At 40.6% G+C, this 25,212-nt stretch overlaps 1 protein-coding gene across 1 annotated transcript in view; it reads left to right on the forward strand.

Moving 5' to 3' along the window:
• TNKS (tankyrase, TRF1-interacting ankyrin-related ADP-ribose polymerase) overlaps positions 1 to 25,212 on the forward strand; it is a 148,471-nt gene that overhangs the window by 1,988 nt on the left and 121,271 nt on the right. Inside the window, exons 3-4 of the mRNA XM_010561027.1 lie at positions 3 to 190; positions 11,501 to 11,725. Coding sequence (XP_010559329.1) covers positions 3 to 190; positions 11,501 to 11,725 — 413 coding nt within the window. The remainder of the gene's footprint in view (positions 1 to 2; positions 191 to 11,500; positions 11,726 to 25,212) is intronic.

The following is a 25,212-nucleotide window of genomic DNA, read 5'->3' on the forward strand; positions in this document are numbered from 1 at the left end:
AGCCCGGCGGCGGAGAGTCCCGAGGCGGCGGCGGGCCCGGGCCCCGGCGCGGCGAGCGGGGCCTTCCGCGAGCTGCTGGAGGCCTGCCGCAATGGGGACGTGACGCGCGTGAAGCGCCTGGTGGACACGGGCAACGTGAACGCTAAGGACATGGCGGGCCGCAAGTCCACGCCGCTCCACTTCGCCGCCGGTGGGTACCAGGGCCGGGGAGGGGCCGGTCCGGCCTCCCGTTCCCGGCGAGGGCAGTGACAGCGAGTGCGTCGGGACAGGGAGGGTATGGCTCCCCACCTGGCCCCCCGGGAGTAGCTTCCCTCACTTCGGGGAGTGGACCGCCAGCCTCTCGGTGGGTCGGGAGAACTCGAGCCTGAGCTGAGAGGAGGGGTGCGCGCACGCTTCCCCGGCAGCGTTTCGCTGCAGGTTGTGGGAGACGGCTCTTAAATCTCCTCCGTCCCTCCCCCCCATAAAATGGAAGGTGATCCTTCCTTTGGGTGAAACGAGTGGGAGAGGAGATCCTGGAGGCGTAAGAGAGACTGCGTGGTCTACAAGTATGGATGTTTTTTCTCTGTGTTTGATACATAGGCAGCTGCAAACTTGTGCACGTATGCTTAGGAAGTGAGAAACTGGAATTCACGACAGAGTTGGCTTGAAGTTAAGGGTTTCACCTGTATTGTGGTAGCTCTCGAAAGTCAGGGACCTCTGTGATACATGTAGACTTGATAGGAATCAAAGTTGATGCCTTGGGCTTTGTAACTTTTTTTTTTTTCATTTGGGCACAGCTGCTGATTGATCTCTGCACCTCTTGTGGTCTGAGCGGGCTGGGGAAAGTGGTGAAGTGGAACAACTGAACTTGATATAAGTTACAGATGTGTCCAGGAGAGAATATGCCACTTAGTGCAGAGAAGAGATGTTGCTGTGATCAGAAATAATGGCATAAAAGAGTTAACAGTGAGGTCCAACAGTTTACCTTAACTGGAAGCAAACTTTACTGTTTGGCAAGTATAGCTATTACCAGTTAGCGTAGTCCATAAAGAGAACATTTTCTGCAGGGTGTGGGCGTCACTGGGGACACAGGGCACATGAAGTTCATTATAAAAGTAAAATGAGAAAGATGTTTTAAATCATCAGCCCCAACTCAGGACTTGCCCAGTTACTAGGTCTGTGGTCAGGCTGAGGGGCTTTTGACACATGCCACAGTGTTGCAGGATGGACCTTATGTAGTAAGGGGCACAGATCTTCGAGCTTTAAGTGGTGCACTAGTACACATAAATTAAGGTCATTAACAGGACTATATTGAGTGGTTGCTATTTAAATGCTGGCGTATGGCTCTAAAGCACTGTGTTGAAATCGATAATAAAAATGAACGTTTTATGGCATGGTGTTGTCTGGAGCTCTGAATAGTGTTGTTCAATTTATCAGTTGGATAATACTCTCTGAGATCGTATGGGTTTGTTTTCATTTTCAGAGTACAAGTGGCATTTCATGATGCCTCAAAGGGAACTTTTGGTCCTGAGCCATTTCTTTTTCATTCTTCTCTGATCCCTGAGCTCTACCAGTAAAGCATGACCTTATGCACGTGGAGTTTAAAACACAGTGAACTGCTGGGATACAGAGATGGGACTTAATGTTAGCAAAACTTGGAACATAATGCTGGTACAACTGCATGCATGTGCGTGAAGTTCTTAAAAGTTTTGGAAGGGTGGTCTTGAGTCTGCTTTGCTTGTTTGGGATTCAGACTTAAAATTAGACCTTGTTGCTTCCCCTTAAACTCTGAGATCTCAAGTTGTAACTTCAATGCTAGTACAAACTAGTGCTGAAGCTGCAGTGGTAATTTGTACTTTGATTAGAGAAGGAATGAACAAAACGTACTTGAGGGGATAAGGCTTTGAAAGGCAATAGTGTCAGTAGGATGTCACTGTAATAGCAATGGAAGGTGCTTCCTTGTAGCATGAGGAAAACGGCAGATGAAGTTCTTGTACTTAACAAATTCCTATATCTGGTTTTCTAGATTTAAGACTTTCCTTAGCTACCATGCATATTTTATCTCAAATCACTTCAGTCTGTCTTGTCCAAATGGATTTGATGTGTAATCGTAGTATTAGGCAGATTTCTTATTACAGAGATCTTGGGGTCCTGCATTTTGGAAAGGCCTGTAAGCATGTTGTTTGAATGCAACTGATCTTAGGCAGTATATATCTGCCGGTGATGCAGTGTGTTGATTTGATCTCCTTCTCCTTTGTGGGCAAAAGGAGAAATAAAACTTGTTTGCTTATGAGCATAGGAATCTGCTGTGTATATGAAGCTGTGTTATGGATAATGGCTCATGTTTTATGAGCCATACCTAAGTGTGAATTACGTGGCCTTCACTAGGGGAACGGCAGTCAGAGTGCAATATGCAATGTTTTAAACTGCTTCTTTCATACCTTTTGAAGTTAAATTCTTAAATGACAAGACAGAGGGTTCCACTTCAGACCTTGTGATTTCTGATAGAGGAATTCTTCTAATTTCTTCTTCATTTCCCAGTTTTGGGGGTAGCTGGATTCCTCTCCCCCCACCCCCACTCCCCGCTCTGGGTACTTGACTTCTCCCTAGCTCAGTCTGGTTTTCTCAGATGTCCTTTTTGGCAGCAAGGCCAGGCAGTTAAGTTACTTTTACTGTAACAGGGAAGGACAACTTCCTTAGTTCTAGTTTCTTGTGAAAAGCACTAAGTTCAGGTTTCCTTAAGCTTTGTGAGGTTTCTAGTTTCAAAATCACCTTTATCTCCTTTCCCGTGGCAGAAGGAAGATAAAAGGGGTGACTTCTGAGAGCATTCAGAATCATTAGCATGTACATAAGCTGGGGATAAGGTGAGAACTGAAATCTCTGTAATCAGTTATTTCAAAAGCTGGAGATAGATATAAATCTGCTTCTAGAAGTTGAAGTCATCTGTCCATTATCCAATTCCAGATAAAATGTGCACAGCCACATCAAGTTGAAGCAACAGTGTTATCCTGATTTTCTTTATTTGGGATATCTGAATGGTCAATCGATATGAATGAAGGGGAATCAGTTCTTCAACTCTGTGTTGAAATATCAGCTAGTGTGCTGAATAAATCTGACCTACTTTGGTTAGCTACTCGTAAGGCATAAATTAATATTGAGGCCATATCAGGGTGATGGAGACCTCTCTTGCAGGCAGGAAGAGGTTGCACAAAGGATCATTTTCCTTTCATCCTCCAACTGGACTGTTATTCTAGCAGAGCCTCTCTTGAAATTCTGAATACCTTTCAGGATGTGTGGTGCTCAGCTTTTCCTTTGCAGATTTGAGGGATTCTTCTGTAGAGGTACACATGCTTGGACAGAGGAAAATTCAGTAGTGTCTCAACTGCTGTGTGGATTGCAGGGTATTTGGGTCTCTGGTACCAGTACAGGCTTTGTATATTGTCCAGCAGCACCCAAGAATCAGAGTAAGAAGCAGATTCTAAAGACTTGAAAGTGATTGAGTGACTTTAAAATACAAAAAAGAAATAAACTGGAGGTATTAATGTATTCACAGCATTTGCATTCATTTTTTTCAATGAAAACTAGCTTGCTTATAACTAAAAAGAATTTAAAAAGTAACTGTGCTAGGCACGAACAAAGGTATGTTTGGCTCAAGGTTTTATCCGTACTGGTGGCCAAAAGCAGATGTCGAGGGAAGAGTTATACACTTGCCCTATTCATATATGATACTTCTCTGAGTACTCTTCCTGCAGTTTGTAGCTTGGCAACTATTTGAGCAAGACCCAGTTTCTACATGTTAGTAGTAGCTCATCCTGTGGTAAGGAGTTCACTAAATAATTGGACTGTTAACTTGTATTAAAAGTAATTTGCTTCCTCTTTGTTTTTTCCACCCTCTTCACCAGAATATCCTGTGTTCTGCTTAATGGTTCTCTTCTTCAAACTGCATTGAATGAGACAAACTATTCTGCTCCCTTGCCTTTCCACTGCATTCCTCCTTTGATCTAAAGATGTGTTACCTCTTTTCCTTGAGAAAGATCTTAACTGTCATTGTTGATTTCACCAGATTATGAACATCTTTATTACATACCCCTCACTAGTTGAAAAATTTATTTATGCCTGTGCTGTCTGTTCTTGTAAACTGGCTTGATAATCCTGTGTTTGGTGATGATGTCACATAGTTGGCAAAATACCTTTTTAGCCAGCATAACCAAATGAATTGGTTGTTCTGCGTGTATGTGAGAGGTAGATTTTTCTTCCCCTTTGGGGAATGCTGTTGATTTTTTTTTTTTTTTGAATGGTTGGATGATTTCAGTCTATGTGATAATGTGTCACATTTTGTGTGGTGTAGAGTGGGACTTAACTCTTAGGCTACATACTTTCTGTGAATCATTATGTGGTTGGGGGGGTGCCTGTATTGGTCCTTTATGTTTGATGGTAGCAGTGGTGCTTTCATGGCTTTTTTTGTGTGTTGTCCTCCATTTGTAGCACTCGTATACGAAGGCTGGCTTTCCAAGACTTTTCTACCTTTCATATGCCTAGATGGGGAGGAGTCCTGTGACCTTTTGTCTGAAATCCCAGCTTTTTCCCACAGCCAGCAAGAATTTGTAGCAGCTAGCTTGGTAGCGGACTTGCGTCTTCCCTTCTGAAACAAGGTTTAGCCTTACAAAAGGATATATATGTATTTGCTGCTGACACCTTGATTCATATGTTTTTAAGCCTAGTCTTTGCTGGTAAATCATTAGTAATAGCACCTCTTTCAGAAATGACTAGGTGGATGGACCTGATAAGAAATAAGCTGAATCCTAGCCAATTTCTTCATATAGCCACAGTCATAAGCTTGTCCAGTTCCACACCTGTTTAATGAGAAGTTTAACTTTTTTATTTGATCATGAAGTTAGCCCCTCAAGTTCTTAGGCAACACCTTCTTTTAGCTTTACAGTTATTCTCTTTCTAGTGTTCAACCCAAGGATGCAGAGAGTACTAATAGTAATTGCTGAACTGTGGCTTAATGCCCACTTCTGTACTGAGGAAGAGGTAGAGGTTTCCAGAGTGGCTTTTGGAAGGTATGGAGTTGCAATCACAGGGTGAAGTGCTCTTGGTGCTATCAGCCCAAACTCAGGCTTGGAGAAGCCTGATTTAAGGTGACTTGGTAGAGCATCAGTGATATTCTTTGTTTTCTTTCTTCTTGGGTCTATAGTAATGGCAAAAATTTGTTTGCGGAAGGTAGTCTTCTGTAAGCCTGCTTTTGATATCACTAGTAATAACTGTTTGAAGTAAAATCTTTTTATGAAGGCTAGCATATATAAATATTGTTTGGAAAATTTCTGGAGTACGTAATCCTGAAGGTGAAGGGATCTCACTTGGGTTGGAAAATAGTCAGTGGTCAGAGTTCAAGGAGAGAGCTGATCAAGTTGATTTGTCAAATAGCAAGCTGTTAATCATAAAAATGCAAGCTGCTTCAACATATGTGAGTGAGATAAGCAACTGACGAGGCAGAACTAATATAACTAGCTGCTGAGTGTTCCTTGAGGGAGAGCCAGGAAAAGGCAGGAAGTAGCTTGTAACTTATTACACACTTCCACTCAATGCAGAGACACCTGAATCGACCACTCCACCTGTGGTGCAACGTACAACAAGTTAGCTTAAATTGCTCTGGAAAGCCTTGCTTGAGATACCATTCTTAAACTACTCTGACTCATTTTGTTGCAGTTGTCTGATATATCCTTGCCATAGAAGAGATGTCTGACCTTACTCAATTGTTTGTAAAGCCAAGTCACTGATTAATTCTGCCTTGTGCAACTTAAAGCAGGGGTAATAACAATTTTCAGCTGGATTCATATGGATAGAATGAAGAGTGCAGATTGTGTAGTCAATTAGGAAACATCCTGGCAGCCTTAGGCTCAGAGCCTGCAAAATGCAGACTTTCATGTAAAAAGATGAATTGATAAATTGCTGGTGTTGACTTTGAATTTCTTTCTCTTATGTTTTTGTAGCATTTGTAGTACATGAACTGTTAGTGTCACAAGCATATTACTTCCTAGGAAGGTTCAGCTTGCTTTCTTTGTGGCTGGTAACTTGTTCTCTTGAATGGTCTTGCAATAGTTTGTGCAATGTATTGTATCTCTTTCCCATTAAAATCCTTTGAAGGGATTTACAAGAGGATATAAATGCAAAATCTCAGACCTTCAGTAATACTGAACCAGGTACCCTTTTTTCCCAGCTTGAAGGCTCTTCAGTTTACTTAGTTAAATCACTCAGTTTAATTGTGTTCTGCCTAGTGAAGTGGGAGAAGTGCTGGCGGCTTTTGGAAGACCTATCTTGGGGAAAAATCTGGTCCCCGAATATGCAGTACTAAAGCAAAGAGAAGTACAGTGACTTAGCTTGAACTTTTTCCACCCTTAGCTTACAGTTTAAAACCATGCTTGAAAGGGTGTGTGCCTCTTAAGATGTGTGTTTTTCCACTTCAAGGGCCTGTATTCTCATATGAGCTACGCTTAGTGCTCTAACAAGTGGGAGTGCATCTAGTAAGAGTCTTTCCTGCTTTGCCTAACATCGCACTAATACCTGCAGGTGTGCTTAACCTGTGATTATACACTTTTGTAAAATTTAACTCCTTTTGGAGTCAATGTGTTCTTAAGAGCAAGCAGGTGAAAGGAGGAGGAAAAACACCTAGTGAGAGTTAGAAGTTTTCCATGTGATAAGTTAAACTGCACATAACAGCAGCTTTGTAGAGGTTGGAGTTGGCATTTGGAGGAGTTCATGCTATGTTGTGATAAAGTGACATTAATTGGGCTGCGGGTGAAACAGTACAGCTGTACTTAAACTGATCAAACTGACTACTTGATGTATTGTACTCACTGGGGAAAGCATTCTTCCGGTTCTAGTGGGAAGTCCATATATTTATTTGGTTGGTTTTTTACCAAACTTACTGAAAACTACTCTTGAAACTGTGCAATGAATTATGTGGCTTCTGGGAGTATTGGTAATTAAGTGTCTGTGAACTGTTACCATGTGAAAGCTTGTAGACTAACTGAAAGCAGGTTTAACATGGAAGCCCTAACCGGAGCATGTAGTGTTGCGGGTCAGCTGGTGCTCCTGTTGCTTTCCTTGCATCACTTCTCTCATCAGTCATTCAGCCTGCTTGCCCTGTTGCCTCTTGTTACTTAGGTTCAATTCCACAAGAAGAGATGGGACAGGACAAGCTTGTAGGCTGGGAGCAGGATCTGAAGTAGACAGGTGGTGTTGGCAGTAGTAGCAAGCATTTGGTTGTGTCTCTGTGTGTTGTCCTGTCTGACAGCATTTAAAACTTCTATTTAGCTTAATTTTCAGGCTGCCAGTTTACTACCTAAAGCCTTTTTTTCTCACTTTCAGCCTAAAGTGACAGGTATAAATTGGAAAAAGGCAAGAATACAGCACTGGCCAAGAACTAGTTAAGTGGCGTTTTATCTGAATTGTCTGCCTGTCTCTTGATCTATGTAAAGCTATCACAGCTATGTCCACCTCCTGGCTTTTGCCAAGCCTTAGTCTTCCATTGTTTCTGTGAGATGACTGGAGAAGTGAAGAGTCACTGAATTTTTCCGCCTTTGGTTTGACTGATGAGTGTTTCACCCTTAATTTCAGATGTTCTCTTGCTACTGCCTTTTTATAATGGGATTACTGCTTCCTTTCTTTCCTGGACAGTGTGTTTTCTGAGGTACCGTGACTGGCCTGAAACTTAAAGCTTGTACATTCTACCTGTGTGAAATAGCCCAGGCTAGTAAGGGACCATGCCCATGAGTGTGCTTTGGAAGCTGGCAGGTGAATCTCATCAAAAAAAGCTTGCATGCTGGGCCTTTAAATGTGACTCTTCTCTGTGGTTACCCTGGTTTGGGATGTTTTCTGTAGGAACCTTGTATTTGATTGTCTTTTGGGATCTTTGATTACAGGTTCTTTCTTGGGAACTCTTCCTTAGACTTTGTAAATTAAAAGTTGCGCTGGAAATATACAAGAGTAGGATTTTTAAAGTCATCTTAAATGACAGCACATCAGTTTCTTCAGTTTAAACCGAATTATATGTGCTTCATCTGTCACAAATGGCTTGGCATGTGTCTGTTGTTTTTTACAAAAGGTGACCCCAAAACTGCAGGAGTTTCAGTAATTACAACTGCTTTGTCAGATTGTTGTGTGATTATTTTAAAGAGTTTCTGGTGCTTTGTCAATTCAAGTTTTTATAGGTTTGCCTCTGGTGGTGGGGGAAGCTATTCCCATAATTGCTTACTTTTTCTCTGAAAGATGGGTGGTCTGGTGGGATAACATCACAGTAACCTTTACTGTGCATTTTGAGGACTGAACAGAATAGCTAATTCGCCAAAAACTGTAAAGTGTTTATTGCTGGCATTTCCAAAGATACCTTTATCAATGAACCCATGTCCAGCAATACCTTGAAGAAGTATGTGTGTAGTCCTGAAAATCACAACACCGAACAATTTGAAAAGGAATCTGGGTTTTCAGGCACTGTCAGGTTGTTTTTCCTTGGGAGACAGGAAGTACATGTAAAGCAAATGCTCATGCAGTTTCAGCACTGTTTTTAGTCGTTCAGCCTATAAAAACTAAAGGATAATAAAATCTGTTGATTAACTGTTCAGTTGAAAGCATCCTTTTCTAATTCTTGTCTTGCTCAATTTTCCTTTGCCAGTCAAATGAACAATATAAAGGTGGGAACCTCGAGGGCTTGCTTCTTGGTATTTATGCCCCAGGCCTGTTAGCTTTGCTGTGGGACCAGATACCCTTTGTTTGCTGTTGTACCCATTTAAGCTGTCATTTTCTATTTGAAGACTTAAGGGTGATCTTCTTGACTGTTTTATAACCGAAACAAACAAACAAAAAAGTTTTCATGCTAGAAGCTGCAGTGATTTACAGTAGTAGTGGCCCTGCTGACAGTTCAGTTAAGAAAAACGTCTTCTGGTAGCAGTTTTGTCGTGATAAATAAGTATCACTTTTAATAATACCAGTTTTGATTTGCATACTTCCATTTCTGTGGTGTAATTTCTAATGTGAAGTGATCAGTATATAATGTACCAGAAAGCTTTGACTCATCTGCAGTGATGGACTAAAACTGGATTGCTGAGTGGGGTGCCAGTCTGGTTGTGGGCCCCTTCTTGAAGCTGGGATGGCTCTGCAGCTTGTGGTGCAGCTGCTGAACTGCTGTTTAGCCCCATGTATTAAAGAAAACCCACCTTGGTATCTGCTCAGTGTGCTAACTTGTAATTAGTAGTGGTCCAGCATCTGTGCTGAAAGCAGCTGAGAGCTCTGTACAGTGGGGATGGGGAAGTCCTTACAGCTATCCAAAAGTAACCAGTCTGTACTTGTTAACTGGAGCCCTTGAGCTACATTACCATACAGGATTAACCGAGGTGTGAACTGCTGCAGTCTCTAATAGATGTGAGCATCTGTGTGTGTATCCATGATGTCTTCCCCAGACTGTTCTTCCACCTGCTTGCTTGTGTCTTATAGAAGAATACTTCTTTAGGCTGAAATAAAGATATTGTTAAACTAACCTGTCATCAAAACCATGGTAAGCCTCAGTAAAGGGGCTTTTTGTTTTAGCCCTGCCTGCCTTAACCATAGCATTAGTCAGCTTCTACAAAACTTATGTCCTTCAAGAAAGGGTGTTGAAGGACTCTGTGCTTCCCTGAGGAGACAGCGTAAATTCCTGCAGAATGGCTAGCCTGCAGCTTGGCTGAAAGCTGGATGTTGAGTTATAACATCAGCCTTAACTAGATAAGCTAGTGTGGATGTAAAGCTGCTAGATCTGGCTTAGAGATCTCACCGTATAGGCTGTGGGGGGAAAAGCATGTTAATACTGCACCATAAGTCTGCATAGCTCTAACTAGGGCGCTACTGTGGCAAAAAGGGGGCTTAATTCATTGAAATGGAGGTCCTATCCAGGGACTGCAACTCTGGGGTAAAACGTTCTGATTTGAGAAGCTTTTGTGCATGAGTTGTTGCCTGCCACTGAGGATGCCGACTTTTGAGAACCATTTCTTTACAGTTTCAGCAGCATTTTGCTGTGGCTGAGTTACATGGTCGCCAGGGGAGAACTGACAGCTTCTTTGTTGCTTTCCTTGAGCTTTGTATTTGCCTTCTAGAAGGGAAATAATGTTTTTAGTTATGTTTTTGATCCGTGATCTGTGGAGTTAATACAATCTATAAGCTGCCAGTTAGCACCACTGTGATGGAATTTCACTTGCTGCTGTATTTAATTCAGCTGTTTCATAAATATAGCTCATATATGTGGGATTCTTCATACTTAAGCTGGTTGGTATCCATGATTACAAGAAGACACAATAACTCTTAAAGTGACAGTCTTTTAAAATACCCAGTGATACTGCTTTTAGCTCCAAGGTTTATAAGAAATGCAATCCAACCTTTGAGGTTCAACCTCGTACAAAAATGAACTCTTGTGGTTTAGTTCAAACTGTCCCTCTTGAGCCTGATTTTTCTTCCTGTCCTCTAAGGCAGTGGTCCCCAAAGTGGAGTGTACAAAATATTTCACTGGGGTGCGGGAAGAAAATATATTTTGTACCACTAATAAATACAGTAGAAATTTAAAAACAGTATTTATTTCATCTTTATCTCAGCCTTTTTAAATTTGTATTTTTGTGTATGTTTATAATCTACATAATAGTGCAGTAGTGCATGTACATGACTTATATGGGGGGTGCGTGCTCAAAAATCTTTTTACTGATAGGGGTGTGCATTCAAAAAAGTTTGGAAACTGCTGCTCTAAGGCATTTGGGGCAATAGGAAACACATTTGGGCACTAGAACCTTTCCAGGTTTATCATGGACCGTGGTGTCAGTGCCTGGCATGCTGACGCGGGATTTTGAAGCATATTAGTTTAATGATACTGGCTTTATGGTGATGTTTTCCCTGGCCATAACAGAGGCTGTGTTCCTAGGCTGAGACCTTCCTGAGGCATTATTTTTCCAGCTGAGCTCTCAGTTCTACTTATCTATAACTTCTTAGTCTGTCACTTTGTCAGCTGGAGGTAGTCAGACTCTTTGTAAAAGAGCAAGAATGTAGTTTGGGTTGAGATGAGGTGGTTCTGCTTGAGCACTGACAGTGTCCTTCAGTGTTTATTAATGAGGTCTTCTTCAAGATGAAGACCTATATTGAGAGATACTATGTAAGATGCTTGCTTTGGGTATGCACAGATTATACTAAATTTTTAAGATTTATAATAAGCTTTTCTTGAAAAAGAATGGCAAGCCTATTGTAGAACTTCATGGGAGAGAGTGGCAGCCAGTCAGGCTAATTATAATACAACACTGTTCACTTCTGTCGTGAGTGTAAGTGAATCTTCAGCTGTTGTTTGAGCAGAAGAATATAGTCTCTCTTTATGGTGAAATGAACCAAAAAGTAGAAGAGGGACATGAATAATATCATTTGATGTCTGTACACTGGACTAAGAGAGAACAGTTTTAAATATTAAATTGTTTTGGTTTACCAGACAAATGAACAGAAATATGTTCTCTTACAGGTTTTGGAAGGAAGGATGTTGTAGAGCATTTGCTACAGACAGGAGCCAATGTTCACGCTCGTGATGACGGAGGGCTGATACCTCTTCACAATGCCTGCTCTTTTGGTCATGCTGAAGTGGTTAGTCTGTTACTGTGTCAAGGGGCAGACCCAAATGCTAGAGACAATTGGAACTACACTCCTTTGCATGAAGCTGCTATCAAGGGGAAGATAGATGTGTGTATTGGTAAGTGTCTGTCACTTCTTATATTGAGATTTTACCAGATGCATAAACAGATACATGTTTTGTGCAGTTGTAATTGTTAATGTGCTGGACTTGAGATGAAAGATACTGCTTGTTCTTAAAAGCTAACTTCTTTTAAACCTGCAGGTAAGTATAGTGATAGTCGTTTAAGACTAACTTTTTCATGGTGTATAATACAAGCTTTGCTGAACTTGCATCTGAAAAACTAACCTGGCGAGGTTGGGTAAAGTCTCCTTGTCTGTTAAAATACAGTATTCAGAATCTGAATATGGAAGTTTGTCTTTCTTGGTTGCTCTCAAGAAAACTAGCTTTACTAGGTAAAGTCTTTGCTTTTTGGGCTGCTCTATATGTTATCCTAGTGGTTAGGAAGATGGTTAACCTTTCATTCTATACAGTATGAGGAAACATCTCATTAGTCCTTTGGAGATTTCCAAGACAAGTTACAGGATACCATTGTTGACAGTGGTTATAGATCTTCAGTGTGTGTGCTGTAGCCTGGAGCCAAAGCAGTTTCAAATAAAATTGAACACTTTAATCATTTTAAATGTCTAGAACGTATAAAAAGCTTTTCAGTCAGGATGTCTTTAACTTTTATGGTTTTTCTCAGTGTACTTAGTATTACTTTTTTCTAAATGGGAAATTCTTTTTTTATTTTTTACACTCAGATCAGTTCCTTGAACTTATTGATCAATTCTGGTTCTTCTCACATCTACTAGCTTGAATAAAATGGCCTGCTCAATGTTGTGTTTTATATCAAACGTGGAAAGGAAAGCTTGATTTTTAGGAACCACAGTTAAGATTATGAACATAAGATTTGTTCTATATGTTATCCAGATAACAAGACATAATTTTCAGAATTTCAGATAATGTCTATTTGCTTAAAGACTTAATAAGCAAAATTCCTGCAGAGAAAGCTGCAAAACTTACAGGACAAGTTCTTGCATTAGCTTTATTGCAATACTTATATCATTACTTAAAAAAAAAACAACACCAAAAACTGAGGGAAAGAAAATTGGAGGAAGCACCAAAATATATTTTTTTTAGTCTATTTCTTCTTTTTACAAGGGATGTGATGGACTTCATTCATTTAATCTCTGTGTGAGGTAAAACATACGGAGAATATTTTACAGCAGTTACTGAGTATAGTTGGTTATGCAGCAGTATTATGAGAAGAGGTCCCCTGATACAGTAGGTCCCAATAACAGTCTGTTGTGACAATGGTGAATGGAAAAGTAAGCTTAAATTCCAGTCAGTAACTGGATTTTTGTATGTGACTTAAAGGAAGTTATTACTTTGGTCTGTTCGGTGCTGGAGTCTGCCTGGCTTTGTGAACTGCTGACTGAAAATAGAAATTAAATGGGAGAAGGTTGATAGTAAGAAGCTGAGAAGAAAAGTGACCTGTAAAGGAGGACTGGGTTGGGTTGGTTTGGAAAAGATTTGTCTTGCTCGGTCTATTAAAACCTTGTTATAAAGCAGGAAGGGGTGCAGCAGCACACCTTTGTGTTCATAGGTGATAGGATGAAAGATGGTTGCAACAGAAGGTTTTAGGATTGGGGGGGGCAGCATGGGTAGTGTCACTTTGGGTGGTTTGTCTAAAGGCTCTGTGGTACTCTTTGGAGGAGATTGGGCAGGTCAGATCAAGGTGGCAGATTATGTGGTACACCAATTTTGATGTACAATGCTGGCAGTAATTTGAGATTATTTAGATCTAATTACCGTAATCAAACTGATGATACCTTTAAAGGTATACTATAATTCAGCAAGAAGTTGTGGGCTTGGTGAAAGGAAGCACAGAATCAAATTTATGGCTTGTATTACACAGAATTTCATTCTCTAAATGTTAGATGTTAGACTAAGGGGATGATCCGTATATATAAAATATTCACCGTGTTGTACTGATCAAATCCCAAAGCTCTTCTGATGTCTGCTGCAATTGTAGGGTTCCTTGGAAGCACTGAGCAGGGCTGCAGGACTAGATGCAGTTCTCCTTACAAAGCTACTTGCAGGCAGATTGGAGTCTGGGAATTTTTTAAAAAATTTACTCTATGTTAAAGGAGCAAGCATGATGCTGTTTTGCTCAGTTTAGTTACAGATATACATGTATGTTGTACTTCAGATATTTGATCTGTCAACATTGAGAGTTACTACTGAAGGCAGTGTCACCAGTCACTAGATTTAATATGTACCGTAGTATGATGTTTCTTTGGGGTTTAGTTGATTCCATAAAACTGCTGGGACACAAGTATGGACAAAGAAGTCTATTCTTTCTTGTTTGTTGTGAGTTTGTTTGCAATTAATATCTAGTGGGCAAGCATGTTTTGCTGTCTTTGGCAAGTTCCTGTTTCTTTTGAATGGTTTTATATATAATTTTTTTATTAAAGTCGTCAGCTTTTGTCTCAAAAAGTCTTTTGAAGGAACACATTATACACAGGATAATGGAACAATGATTGTATAGGGCACAAATTCTGACTAGGAATACTTGAACAGCTTTCTGGAATATATTGTACACTACTGCTATTTACACCTTAAGTGCAGACTTACAGCAGATACAAAGGAAGAAATTGGCCTGTAAAAAAGAAAAATCGCATTCTTAGAGTATTCCTTTTTAAACAAGCAAGGCATGCTTTTTTAAAAGCATTAATTGAAGAATAGTCTCTGGAAATCCTGGCGTAACCTAGAATTTATTGCTGAACTTGGATATCTGTCTGAAAAGCAATAGACTGTGTAGGAATTAGTCATCTAGACTCATTTTTGGCTACCTATTCTTGGCATCTTCTTCCAAATGATGTAATGGGAGAGACCTTTCCAATTTATCCTCTCTCCTTCCCTTCTTCTTTGCCACCCCAGTCTGCATCTTTTTTTTATCATATCTAGCATAGAATGGTGTTCTTTTGGCCACTTTACAGGTCAAAAAGGGACAAAGTGATAATTGAACAAAGCGCGGAGATACAGCACGTTCATGAATAATGGTTTCTCAGAGGAAAACTCCAGGCATTAAAGCAGGGTGTGAAGACCAGCAAAAGCTAGGTAGTGATTGCACTACAACTATAGAATGCTCTTGTGTCTAGCACTAGCCTTAGAATGGAATGTGCATATTTATGCTCAAAGTACTATGAGTGCTCAGCTGTACAGCCAACTTTAAAAGGTACTAACCCTGCCACTGGGAAGCTTATGTGGAAATAAGAAGTGTACATGAATGGATGAAAACTCATCAGACTATGCACAAACTTCTACTCCAGGAAACTGTAAGACAGCAAATGACTGGTATGATTTCTTGTTCTTCTGTTTTACTGGTTGCATATTACAGTTGTAGGACAGTGCAGGAACTTAAAGGGAGAGAACACCAATGTGCTGAGTTTGGGAGGAATGTGGACTGTGGCACTTTCAGGTGGCAGTTGTTTTTGTGTCCTGGGTCTGGAAGTGCAGGAGATCTTGGAGGATGGTAAGCAGTGCTCAGCTGGTTTGCTGACCATCTCTTACAATATATTGAGTCACTGCAGATTTGTTTAGTTCCTAAGTAATTGAATCCATTTGAAAGCGTTGTTTGCTATATGTAATCAATTTCTGGACTAAATGTATTGAAGCATTAAAACCAATTGTCAGATAGTGTTCTCCAGTATTTATGGCGTCTAGGATTGCTTTATCTGTCAAGAAGATGCATTTTCAGTGTTTGTGGACTGCTTCTAGAGCTAATGAAAAGTGGTTTTGTTCCTCAGTGTTGCATTTGCTCATGGAATAATGAACGAATGGTGAACTCTGTAAAGTGTGTTTGGAGGAATGCCGCAATGTCAGGGTAGTGACTGTTCTACAGGTCAGGCTGGGGAGAAAGGATGATCTATTTCTTCATCTGAAAGTCTATACTGCAGTCAGACCAAAGATCTGTGTAGCTCACTTTTCTCCAACAATGACTATGAATGGCTTAAGTGTATCCTTCTTTCTCATGGTTGTCAGCCATTTAGGAACTTGATAAAGTAGAGGCTGCATCTGGACTGTGTTGCGTAGCCATTGGTATAAAAAATTATTGAACAATAGATCTAATCACTTCTTAAATGCTTTGAAGGTGTTCTGTGGCAGGAGAGTTCTACAATTTAGTAGCCCTGCAGGAAAAAAGCAACCCTTCCTTTTCATGGGAAATAGTGAACAGTCATTTCTATTTGCACTCTGCATATCCTTCATGATTTTATAGGCCTCTATCTTCTCTTCCTTCAAATGTCTCTTTTTCAAGCTGAAAAACTCAGTCTTCTGTCATGTTATCCTGTTGAATATTCTGGTATTTTTGTCTTTTTTTCAAGGGTGAGGGGTTGGTATGGGGGGTACAGACATCAAAACTAGGTGTAGTAGATTTATAGGGTAACTTTCTGTTTTGGTTTTCTGGTTGCTGAGCACTGAATGGGCGTAGCTCCAAGGTATTTCCTGAGTGGTAACAGTTCCTTTAAAACTGTGTGTTTGTGCAACACACTTTTTTTGTTAAAAAAAAAAATAGGCTAAAAATAACCTTACGGAAGTTGTGCTTATGCAGTCTGTCTGGGCTTGCTTTGCCCTCCACTGTGTTTCTGCAGAGGCTGTAGTTGTTCCTGCAGAGATGTTTTTTGTTTTGGTTTTTTTTTTTTTCCCCCAGGTGGTTCTCCACTTGAGTGTTGTGAGAACTGTAGGACTGCTAGCCTGAAAGTGATCTCAGGTGTCATACACCTGCTTAGTTTTTAAAGGGCATCCTTCACAAATATGCAAACCATGAGCATCTTCTACGGTGATGCCATGATTTATGGATCTTGAACATACAGGGTACTCTAGTAATTTTAGGGAAATAAAAAATTCTAGCTACTGAAAAGCTCCCTTGAACACTGTACAAAACTGTAAAAGTCTTTTAAAATTACTTTTAGCCCATGCAGGACTAAGGATCCGTCAGGAATTACTTAATGTGACATTAGACCAGTGTTTTGATTGGCTTCCTCTGGGCTAGTTATAAAATTTCCTGCAAAGGTCCTGTGGCATGATGAATTTACCGTCCCAGTGCTACGAAGCGATCTCTAATGGTAGTGTCAAGGTGCATTTGTCTCTTTTTGACCAGACAGCTTCTGTGGAAGTTGATTTTTTTCCGTTAACCTTTTTGCACTTGAAAGATACAGCAAGCAAGCAAACTAAAACTTTAAGCTAGCAGGTTTTCCAAAGTACAGGTCCTGCCCTTAGCACAGGGATCACTGTTATTTGAATGTCTCTTTGTTAACATGTCAAAACATTGTTCACCCTGTTATGCTTTCTTGGACTGGGGAAGAAGAATTCATTAGCTATTACCTTCTGCTATTACATATCTTTAGGCTGAAATAAGTGGAGGGAATATGATGTGACCCCTTCCTGCAGGGCAGGTAAGTCTTCTGTCAGGATTAAAAAAAAATTAACTACAAAAGGTAGTTCATGGGTAGAACTAGTGCACAGTAAACCTTAAATGAATTGTAGAAGTGGTAATTTGCCCAATTATTGAACTGCTTGCCTGTTTGGTCACCTTGCAAAGAAGGCATGTACAACAAATAGTGAAGTTATTACAGTTGATGATGTTTTTGTCCCTTGAGATTTTAGAATGCTCAAAGTGTTTTGCCTTCCAAGAGAGGAACTGTACTGCTCTAAAAGTTAGAGCTGTGTCTGATTTTACTACCTGAAAAATTAAAAAAAAAAAAAAAAAAATCACCGGAAATACTGTCAAAGAGCAAAATTATGCAGTAGCCAATTCTTTTTGGGAATGGGATGGGGTGAGGTGAGGGGGAGAAGCTTTAGCATCTTAACTGAAAAATGATTACAGTGACCATAGATTTAGGTGCTGGATTGGAAGCCTGTAAGAAGACTAGTAGCTTCTTAATAAATATTAGAGGGGGATATTGGTAACTGAGGTACATTGGGAGCTGGTTATACACGTTGTCTGTTGGAGAGATGTACCAAATTCCCAAAGGCTCTCTTGGAGAACTGGTGTTCTAGAAGGAAGCTTAGATTCAAAGAGGCATCCCAGGAATCTGATATTTGGAGGCTTGTAAAATCATTGGAAAATGCTCTCAAGTGAGTATTTCCAAATATTTTGTCTAAAATGTTTAACTATTGCTGCTGTTTATATCAGAAGATTCTTGAATATTGTTAATATTCCTGCTTTGACTTTTGAATTACAGAGTTGGAGCGCTACTGCTGCTGACTACTCAGTGTGTGGTAGGAAAACAGTGATTTGTATTTGAACATTTTTAAGCTGCAGGACAGTCTAAAGAAAGTTAGACTGTTCTTGTGTACCAGAAACTTGAGTTTTGCTCCATTAGGTGGACATGAATTAATCCCTACAGTGGGGGACCTTTCCTGTTTGTTGGTTGCAGTTAACATTGACATACAGAGCAAAGATGCCTTGTGATTTCATCTGCTTAAGACCAAGCAGTCCTGGTTAACAGCATCTATCTAGTATCTGTCTAGATATGCCAAATAAAAATCCTGGCTATTCATAGTATTTATTACTCAGATACTCACTGATCAAAGCCAAATCTGTTGTGGAAGCAGGCTCATCAGACTGTTCAGGTTATGAATTCTTTTGGTCTGTTTCTGCTCTGTGAGTGAGAGCATGTGTGTGGAACCCTGCTTCCTTGAGTAGCAAATGGTTTTAAATCCTGTGCATGCACAGTGGCTCAAAGACCTAATATGCTTAAGTCTACTCATACTGTTTCTTCATGGGGTCATTCTCAAGTGAACCTTGCATGATAGCAACCATAGGATAAAAATTCCATGTTTTAGGTTGAGTGGAAGGATGCTTTTGCTTTCTCACTGGAGTTCTTGTTCATGGTTTTAAATAGTGTCATGTCCTCTAACCACTTGTTTAAGCTTCTAAATGTTAGTATTCATCACAGAAGTGAGAGCTTCTTGGGCTGAATCTTACTACATTTCCCACTGTGTAAGTCTGTAGTTCAGACTTCCCTTATTGAAAGGGACCTGAGAGTAAGGCCGCATTCTCTGAGAGCTTGTGGGGGTGGAGGAACCCATGATTGAAATCAAACACTGGTAATTTGGAGAAATTGTGTAATACTGTTGTCATAGTAACAATGGACTGGAGTGTGAGACAACAGGGCTTTTGTCAAAAGTGACTACAGAAAATGGTTTGGGGCACTCTACCATGGCATATACAACTGCAGTGCTCCCTGGTGGACTTTGACAGAAGGACAGGAGGCAAGTTGGTCAATTCCTGTGTGTGAAGGATACCTCTTCGGTATGTGACATCTATGTGCAGGCAGGTCTGTTAATGTAGTGCAGTCTACAGGAGTTACTGTTATGGGAAAAGGTGCCAAAATGAGATGGGGTTGTTTGCTATAAAGGCTCTAGGGAATCCTTTCTGCTGGCATTTTGCATCTGTGCACATGCAGGTGTGATAGATGGTTTACGAAGAAAATCTCTGTGAGCAGTGTCAGTCACACATGTGTGCCTGACAAAGGTCTCGGAGTGCCAGGTGCCTTGAAACGAATGGATCATTGACACAAGGCGGAACTGCCCTACCGCAACATTCTTGTGAGAGGACCAAGCATGAGCTGGATTAATCCTGAGGTTAAATCCTCTTTGGAAACAAAATCAACAGTAAACCTGATAGCAGAGAGGGTGATGCTTTATACAGATTGGGTGAAAATGAGCCTTACTTCAGGTGAGGAAGACTTGTCTGCAGGGTTAAGCTGTTGTGGAAGGCGGCAAAGCTGAGCTACTCGAGCATGTGGACCACACCTGAATGAGACTTAAGCAGCGCAGTGCATAAATGGGATAAGATTGTAAGGCTATAATAGCACAGGAATGTATATAAATTATAGAGGCTGTTAAGATGTTTTGGAGGACTTTGTTTAGCTGCTTAAAAGTAGTCGTTCATGACAAAGCAGGACTCACAGCTTGCTTAATGCGTTTGCTTAACGTTGACCTATTCTCTGATTGGAGGAATAGGAAGATTTGGAAAGCCCCAGACCCAATTTGAGCCAGCAAAAGGAGATCTAGTAACCACTAGCCTAAAAACTAAGACAGGAAAGAACCTGCCTAGAGATGAGAAAAAGGCCCTAATGAGAGAGAGGATCACCCCAGACCTGAATATTACTATTGGACCAGACTATGGTGTGAGGGGCAGGAACTTAGATCGTAAGAGTATAATTGCCCAGGAATTTTAGTGTTTGGGGTCCCTCTCCAGAGGTGCCCAGCTCGAGCAGTCTAAATTTGTGCACCATAGCTGGAATAAATTATGCTTTTTATTTTGAAGGCCTTGATTAGAGATCCTACTTTGGGGAACCTAGGGTTGAGCCCGAGGGAAGAAGCAGCGCCCGAGGGCAAGTTTGTGTGTGTGAGGAGTCGAAAGGGGCACCCATGGGCTCACTGGAGTTGCTGCTGTGAAGGGACTCTGGTCCTACCGGTTAAAGTCTGAGGTGGTGTGTGTGCGACTCCTTGAGTGGTGGGTGAATGCTCAGGCAGCGGCTTCTCGCTTAACAATGGTAATAAAATTACTTCTTGTTTTCATATCTAGAACTAGTGGTGCTGAAGGCTTGTAGAACTTGTCATGTTACTGTGTTGCTTGCAGTCCTTAAGGCTTCATTTATATTATGGTGTTTGTATTGCTAAAAGTTGATTGAAATTCAACTTCATGAAAATAGGTTGAGAAGGATTCTCTTATCTGGGGTTTCATACATAGTGTATTTTGGAAGCTGTCTGTCTTTGTTAGGTTTGAACTGTGTTGACATTTAATATGTTACAACCTATCTGTGGGTTTTAGACTTTTTCCCAGTTCTGTTTCTTCTTTCCTAAAATTCAGGTATCAAGAAAACTAGCCTTTTTGCCTTGTTTGGCTGCTTGGCACAGGAGAATCTGTGGAGGACAAGAAAAGAGTCATTTATTTTATGATGTTTCTTTACAAGTGTTGGTTAAAACGGAACCTGGTTACTTGCCACAAAGGAGGTGGTACAACAATATGCAAAACACTATTGGAAAACTTGCTGTAGGGTGTTTATGGGAAGTAAGGTCTTCAAAAGTACTGATGTTAACTATTAGCAAACTGAGAGGGAGGGGAAGAGGAAGTTGCATATTACCCAGAACAGAGTAATGGAACAGATACTGCTCTTGCAGACACTGAAACTGCTTTCAGATGTCTGATGCCAATTTACAGTGGCTTTCTATGTATCTTGCAGAATTACTTAATCTTACAGGGCTATGCTTCTGATTACTGTAGTAATATCTGCTTTTAGCTTCTCAGAGGAACCATGTGGTCTTAATGCAGTTCATATGTAGTTTAAAAATGATCTCTAGATATATGTGTAGCTGTTAAGACATAAATGAGCGGGGCCAATTCTAGCAGAGTTCTCAGATGTTTGCTTGGTCTAATGGAAAACATTGATTAAAGTATTATTATAGGATATAAAGGTCTTGCATGTAAAAATGTGCGAGCAATGAAATATTTGTCATATAGTGAACAAAGGAAGGTGTCTCTTTTTAATGATTTGCTCTTTCTACAATGTAAAGCAAGTGTACAATATTAACTATGGGGATTGAAGCCTGCTGAAAATACTGAGCGCTTACCTCTTGTTCTGTGTGGTCTTCACTTCAGTCTTTCATGCAGCTAGGACTCATGATGAGCATAGACTCCTGTACTCCAGTAATTAATTGTTTTTCCATGTTTATACAAGTGGACCACACTTTTTAGACAAAGCTATTCATTTCTAGGAAAGGTTCAAGTGTCTGGTGTGAATTCTGCCGTTGATGATGCTGTGTGTAGTCTTCATGTTTCACTGATGTCTTGTCCAAGCAAGCAGTACTGAGTAATTCCTTGGTTAGGCACTGCGCTCTTGACCCAGCTATGGTATTGGATACTGAACTTACATAACAAGGGAGCCAAGAGGAACTGGCTGCAACAATTTGTTTTTATTTTCTTGTTTGGGGTGATACAAGGTTGGCACAAGACACAGGTGTGACCTAGGAGAGGAACCTGTTCAAACTGATGTAACATGCACCCTTCCCTAGCTTGAGACCCACAATAGTGATGATATCTTCTTACCTGACAGATCGTGAGATTTTTGCAGTGTAGAATATTTGCATGTCAAGGACCTAATGCTAAATAGGATAAGACTTGCACTGCTCTGTATCAACAGGCCATGGCGATGAGCAGTCTGGGACTGGAGAACAAAGGGATATAGCTCTGTCCTTTAAGAATGGAAAGCAATGTGACCTGTTTTATATAATAACGTGGTCTAAGTGGCTGGGGAAAGTTTCCAAGACTGGTACATGCGTTACTGCTAGCTAGTCAGTTATTATTAGAGTTCTCTATCTGCTTGAACTTAATGTATTCTTAGCTTCCTGATGTTTACTTCAGAAACAGAATTTTTGAGAATACCTATGTCTTCTGGCCAACGTGTAGCTTTAGCCACAATTTCATGGACTGATTGGCTTGGTATTCCGAAGATTTCATGTACATCTTGTATTTCTTAAATATTTGGTATTACGCTGTGGACTAGTGATGAGTTTACAAAATTGGCACAAGGTGCAAGTTTTATGCAAAACATGCAAAAGCTACTTGGCATGTTGGGGCTTCTTTAATCTTAAAGAGTTTCAGCTCTTAATCACATCAAAACGTTACTGTGTGTGTTCCATAGGATGTGTGACTAAGATACCATCCCCAAGTCAGGTACTGTTGAAACCTGGTAGGCACTGAAGTTCACCTCTGGAAAAGGCTGTGCTCTTGGATTGGAACAGTTGTTTTGTTTGGGGGTTTTTTCCTTTTTTTTTTTTTCCTTACCCTTCTTGTTCTCAAGTCACTGAATGGTCAGTTGAGAGCTGCTGCAAGGGTTTGAATCTCTTCAACGCATATTTCTTCTGGTGCTAAAAAAGAGAAACTGGTTTTGATTATAGATACACTGTTTCTGTTTCAGAAAAATGGTAGATCCAGGACAGGGTCTAAGAAACTTTTAAGGACTCCTCTGTTTGTTGCTTCCTGAGTGTTAGATTTTGGTGTACTGGCAAATAATGCATTCTGATAGCCACATAGCTAATTCTACATGCAATCTATCACCTGACTTCCACCAGGAGTTTTTTCCCCCAAACTTCACCTTGAAGAAATGGTTAGCATATGCAGAAGGAGATTGGAATTGGTCTTTGGCTTGGCTTCTCTTAACTCTCCTCAATTCCTTTTCCTCTTAGGACGCTGCTTGTTGACCTGATTTGCCTCGGTGGCCGCTTTTGCTTTTCAAGGACACTGAAAGCAGGGTTCTTAATCTGTCAAGTGGGATACCAGGCTTACAGCTGACATTTATTTGAATAAAACTTGAAGTAGAAAGGTGAATTCATTCAGAGAAAAGTGAAATGGGGACCAAGCAATGAAGAAAGACTTGTCCTTAAAGCAGCTTTCAGCTTGGGATATAGATGAGAACATAAATTGCTTAGACAGTAGGGCAGCAGTTAAGATTTCTAGCTGTTCAATAAACAGTATACTAAAACAAATGCTTAGAAACTAAGTAGCTGCAGAATTGTTGCTTGCAAGGAAAAGGGGCATGATTTAGTTGTGGCATTGTGAGGCCTCAACCTGTACTATCTAAAAATGGGCTAAATGCTTTTGTTTTTCTTTTTCTTTTTAAAGCTCTTTTGCTTAAAGGGTCTTCTATTCCATTTTGCACACTGACAACATACATGTTCCAGATGATGACTTGATCACACTTAGGTGTGATTCTTAAGCCTCTGTGTGAAATGGGCACAAACTGAAACATGGGAGGTTCCCTCTGAACATAAGGAAATGCTTTTTACTGTCAAGGTTTCCCAAAGAGGTTGTGGAGTCTTCTTCCTTGGAGATATTGAAAAGCCATGTGGGCACAGTCCTAGGCAACTGGCTGTAGGTGGCCCTGCTTCAGCAGGTGGGTTGTTCCAGATGATCTACAGAGGCCCCTTTGACCTCAACCATTCTGCGATTGAGTGTGAGCTGTGAAAAAGGAGTGCATGTGCATGGCTGCAAATAAATGGGATTAAATAAATGCTTAGTGTAGTGTCATTATTTGCTTGTTAGCTCCAAGAAAGTTGTTTGGGTTTGTGGGGTTTTTTTGGTAACTTAAGTTTCTAGAGTTCTTACATTTTGCAGGTTCATTGTGGAAGCCCCAAAGCTTCCCTTTACAATGCACGGCTTTTGGTGCTGATTGTGCGCGTGGAGGGAGTGTTCTGGAATGACAGAGCCATCTCTTGCTTGATGCAAAAAAACCCCAACAAACAAAAAACTGCGGTGACACTAAGGTTTTGAGGTTGCTCTCTAGAAGACTGCATTCTGCATAACCTCCATATACTTTTGTTTTCTGCTAGCTGGAAATGGAAAATTTTAACTTGAAAGGTATCCCATACAAAAAATGAAACAGGAATATTTACTTCATGAAGTCCAGGCAAGATCAAGGCTTTGAATTGCTGTTCATGCAGGCTGAGCAATCTACCAGCTCTGGCTCTTTGAGGGCAGAAGGATATTACCAGCTTACTGTGCTGCCTACAGCCTCTGGAACTTTCTGCTTGTTCTCTGTCCCTATGCATATTTAATTGCTGGTAGGCAGAACTGGTGTACCAGGGAGTGATTTTCGTAGTGCTTCCTACATATAGAAAACTAATCATAGTTAAGACGCACCTACTTATAGGGAAACAGTTGTGGGTAGTCACTGAGGGAGAAAGGAGCCTTTTAAAAAGGTATCTTCTTGCCCTGCTGCAAGAACTCTGACCGTTGCAATGTTGCTTCTGGTTTTTGTTGTCTGGTTCGGATCCTTTTCCCCTACCTTACTTTGATTAGATAAATCTGATCTCTGGAACATGTAGTGCAAACTTAATTCTAGAATACATTGAAGTATTTTGTAGTGTGTTGGGAAGTGAGGTGTATGGTATGTATATATAGACCAGGAGTCAGACTACCTTGCTAAGAGGCTGAAACTTCAGTAAGCAAAGTCTAAAAGTACTTCTGGGGCAAACAACGAAAAGGCTGAGACAAAAGAGTCTTTCTGAAAAATTAGAGCTTGCATGAAAATAGGATAAAGTCCTTTTAAAGTGATGCGTTGTAATATTCTTTTTGTCTAGATCCTTCTCCTCCCCTCAAAACAAAGTTGATACTGGGACACCTTGTTCATGGTGCTGCTTTGATGATTTCTTATTCCTGCTTTGAAGCCTCTTTCCGTGAATTGTTCACCTAAGCTGAAGGAAAGTGTGACCTCTAAGTGTTGTTTCCATTTAATGTTTTATTGGGCCTCTGCTCAATTTGGTAGTTGCATCCTGATACTGTAGGAACTGGTACAGTTTCTGCACTACGTCGATGCATGAGAACCTGCCTTTCAAAGAGCAGATCTGTGTCAAGAAAGTGAAATGTTTGATATGGCTATCCTCTGTCCCTGATGGACCAAATGGTCACTTCAGCTGTAAAGCAAGAAGTGCCCCTGCTAGGAACCATATTCTAAGCTGTCTGCATGTATAGTCTTCTAGCTATTGATTGA

This window comes from Haliaeetus leucocephalus, unplaced genomic scaffold (assembly GCF_000737465.1).
Source record: "Haliaeetus leucocephalus isolate CR32 unplaced genomic scaffold, Haliaeetus_leucocephalus-4.0 Scaffold140, whole genome shotgun sequence".
NCBI lineage: Eukaryota > Metazoa > Chordata > Aves > Accipitriformes > Accipitridae > Haliaeetus > Haliaeetus leucocephalus.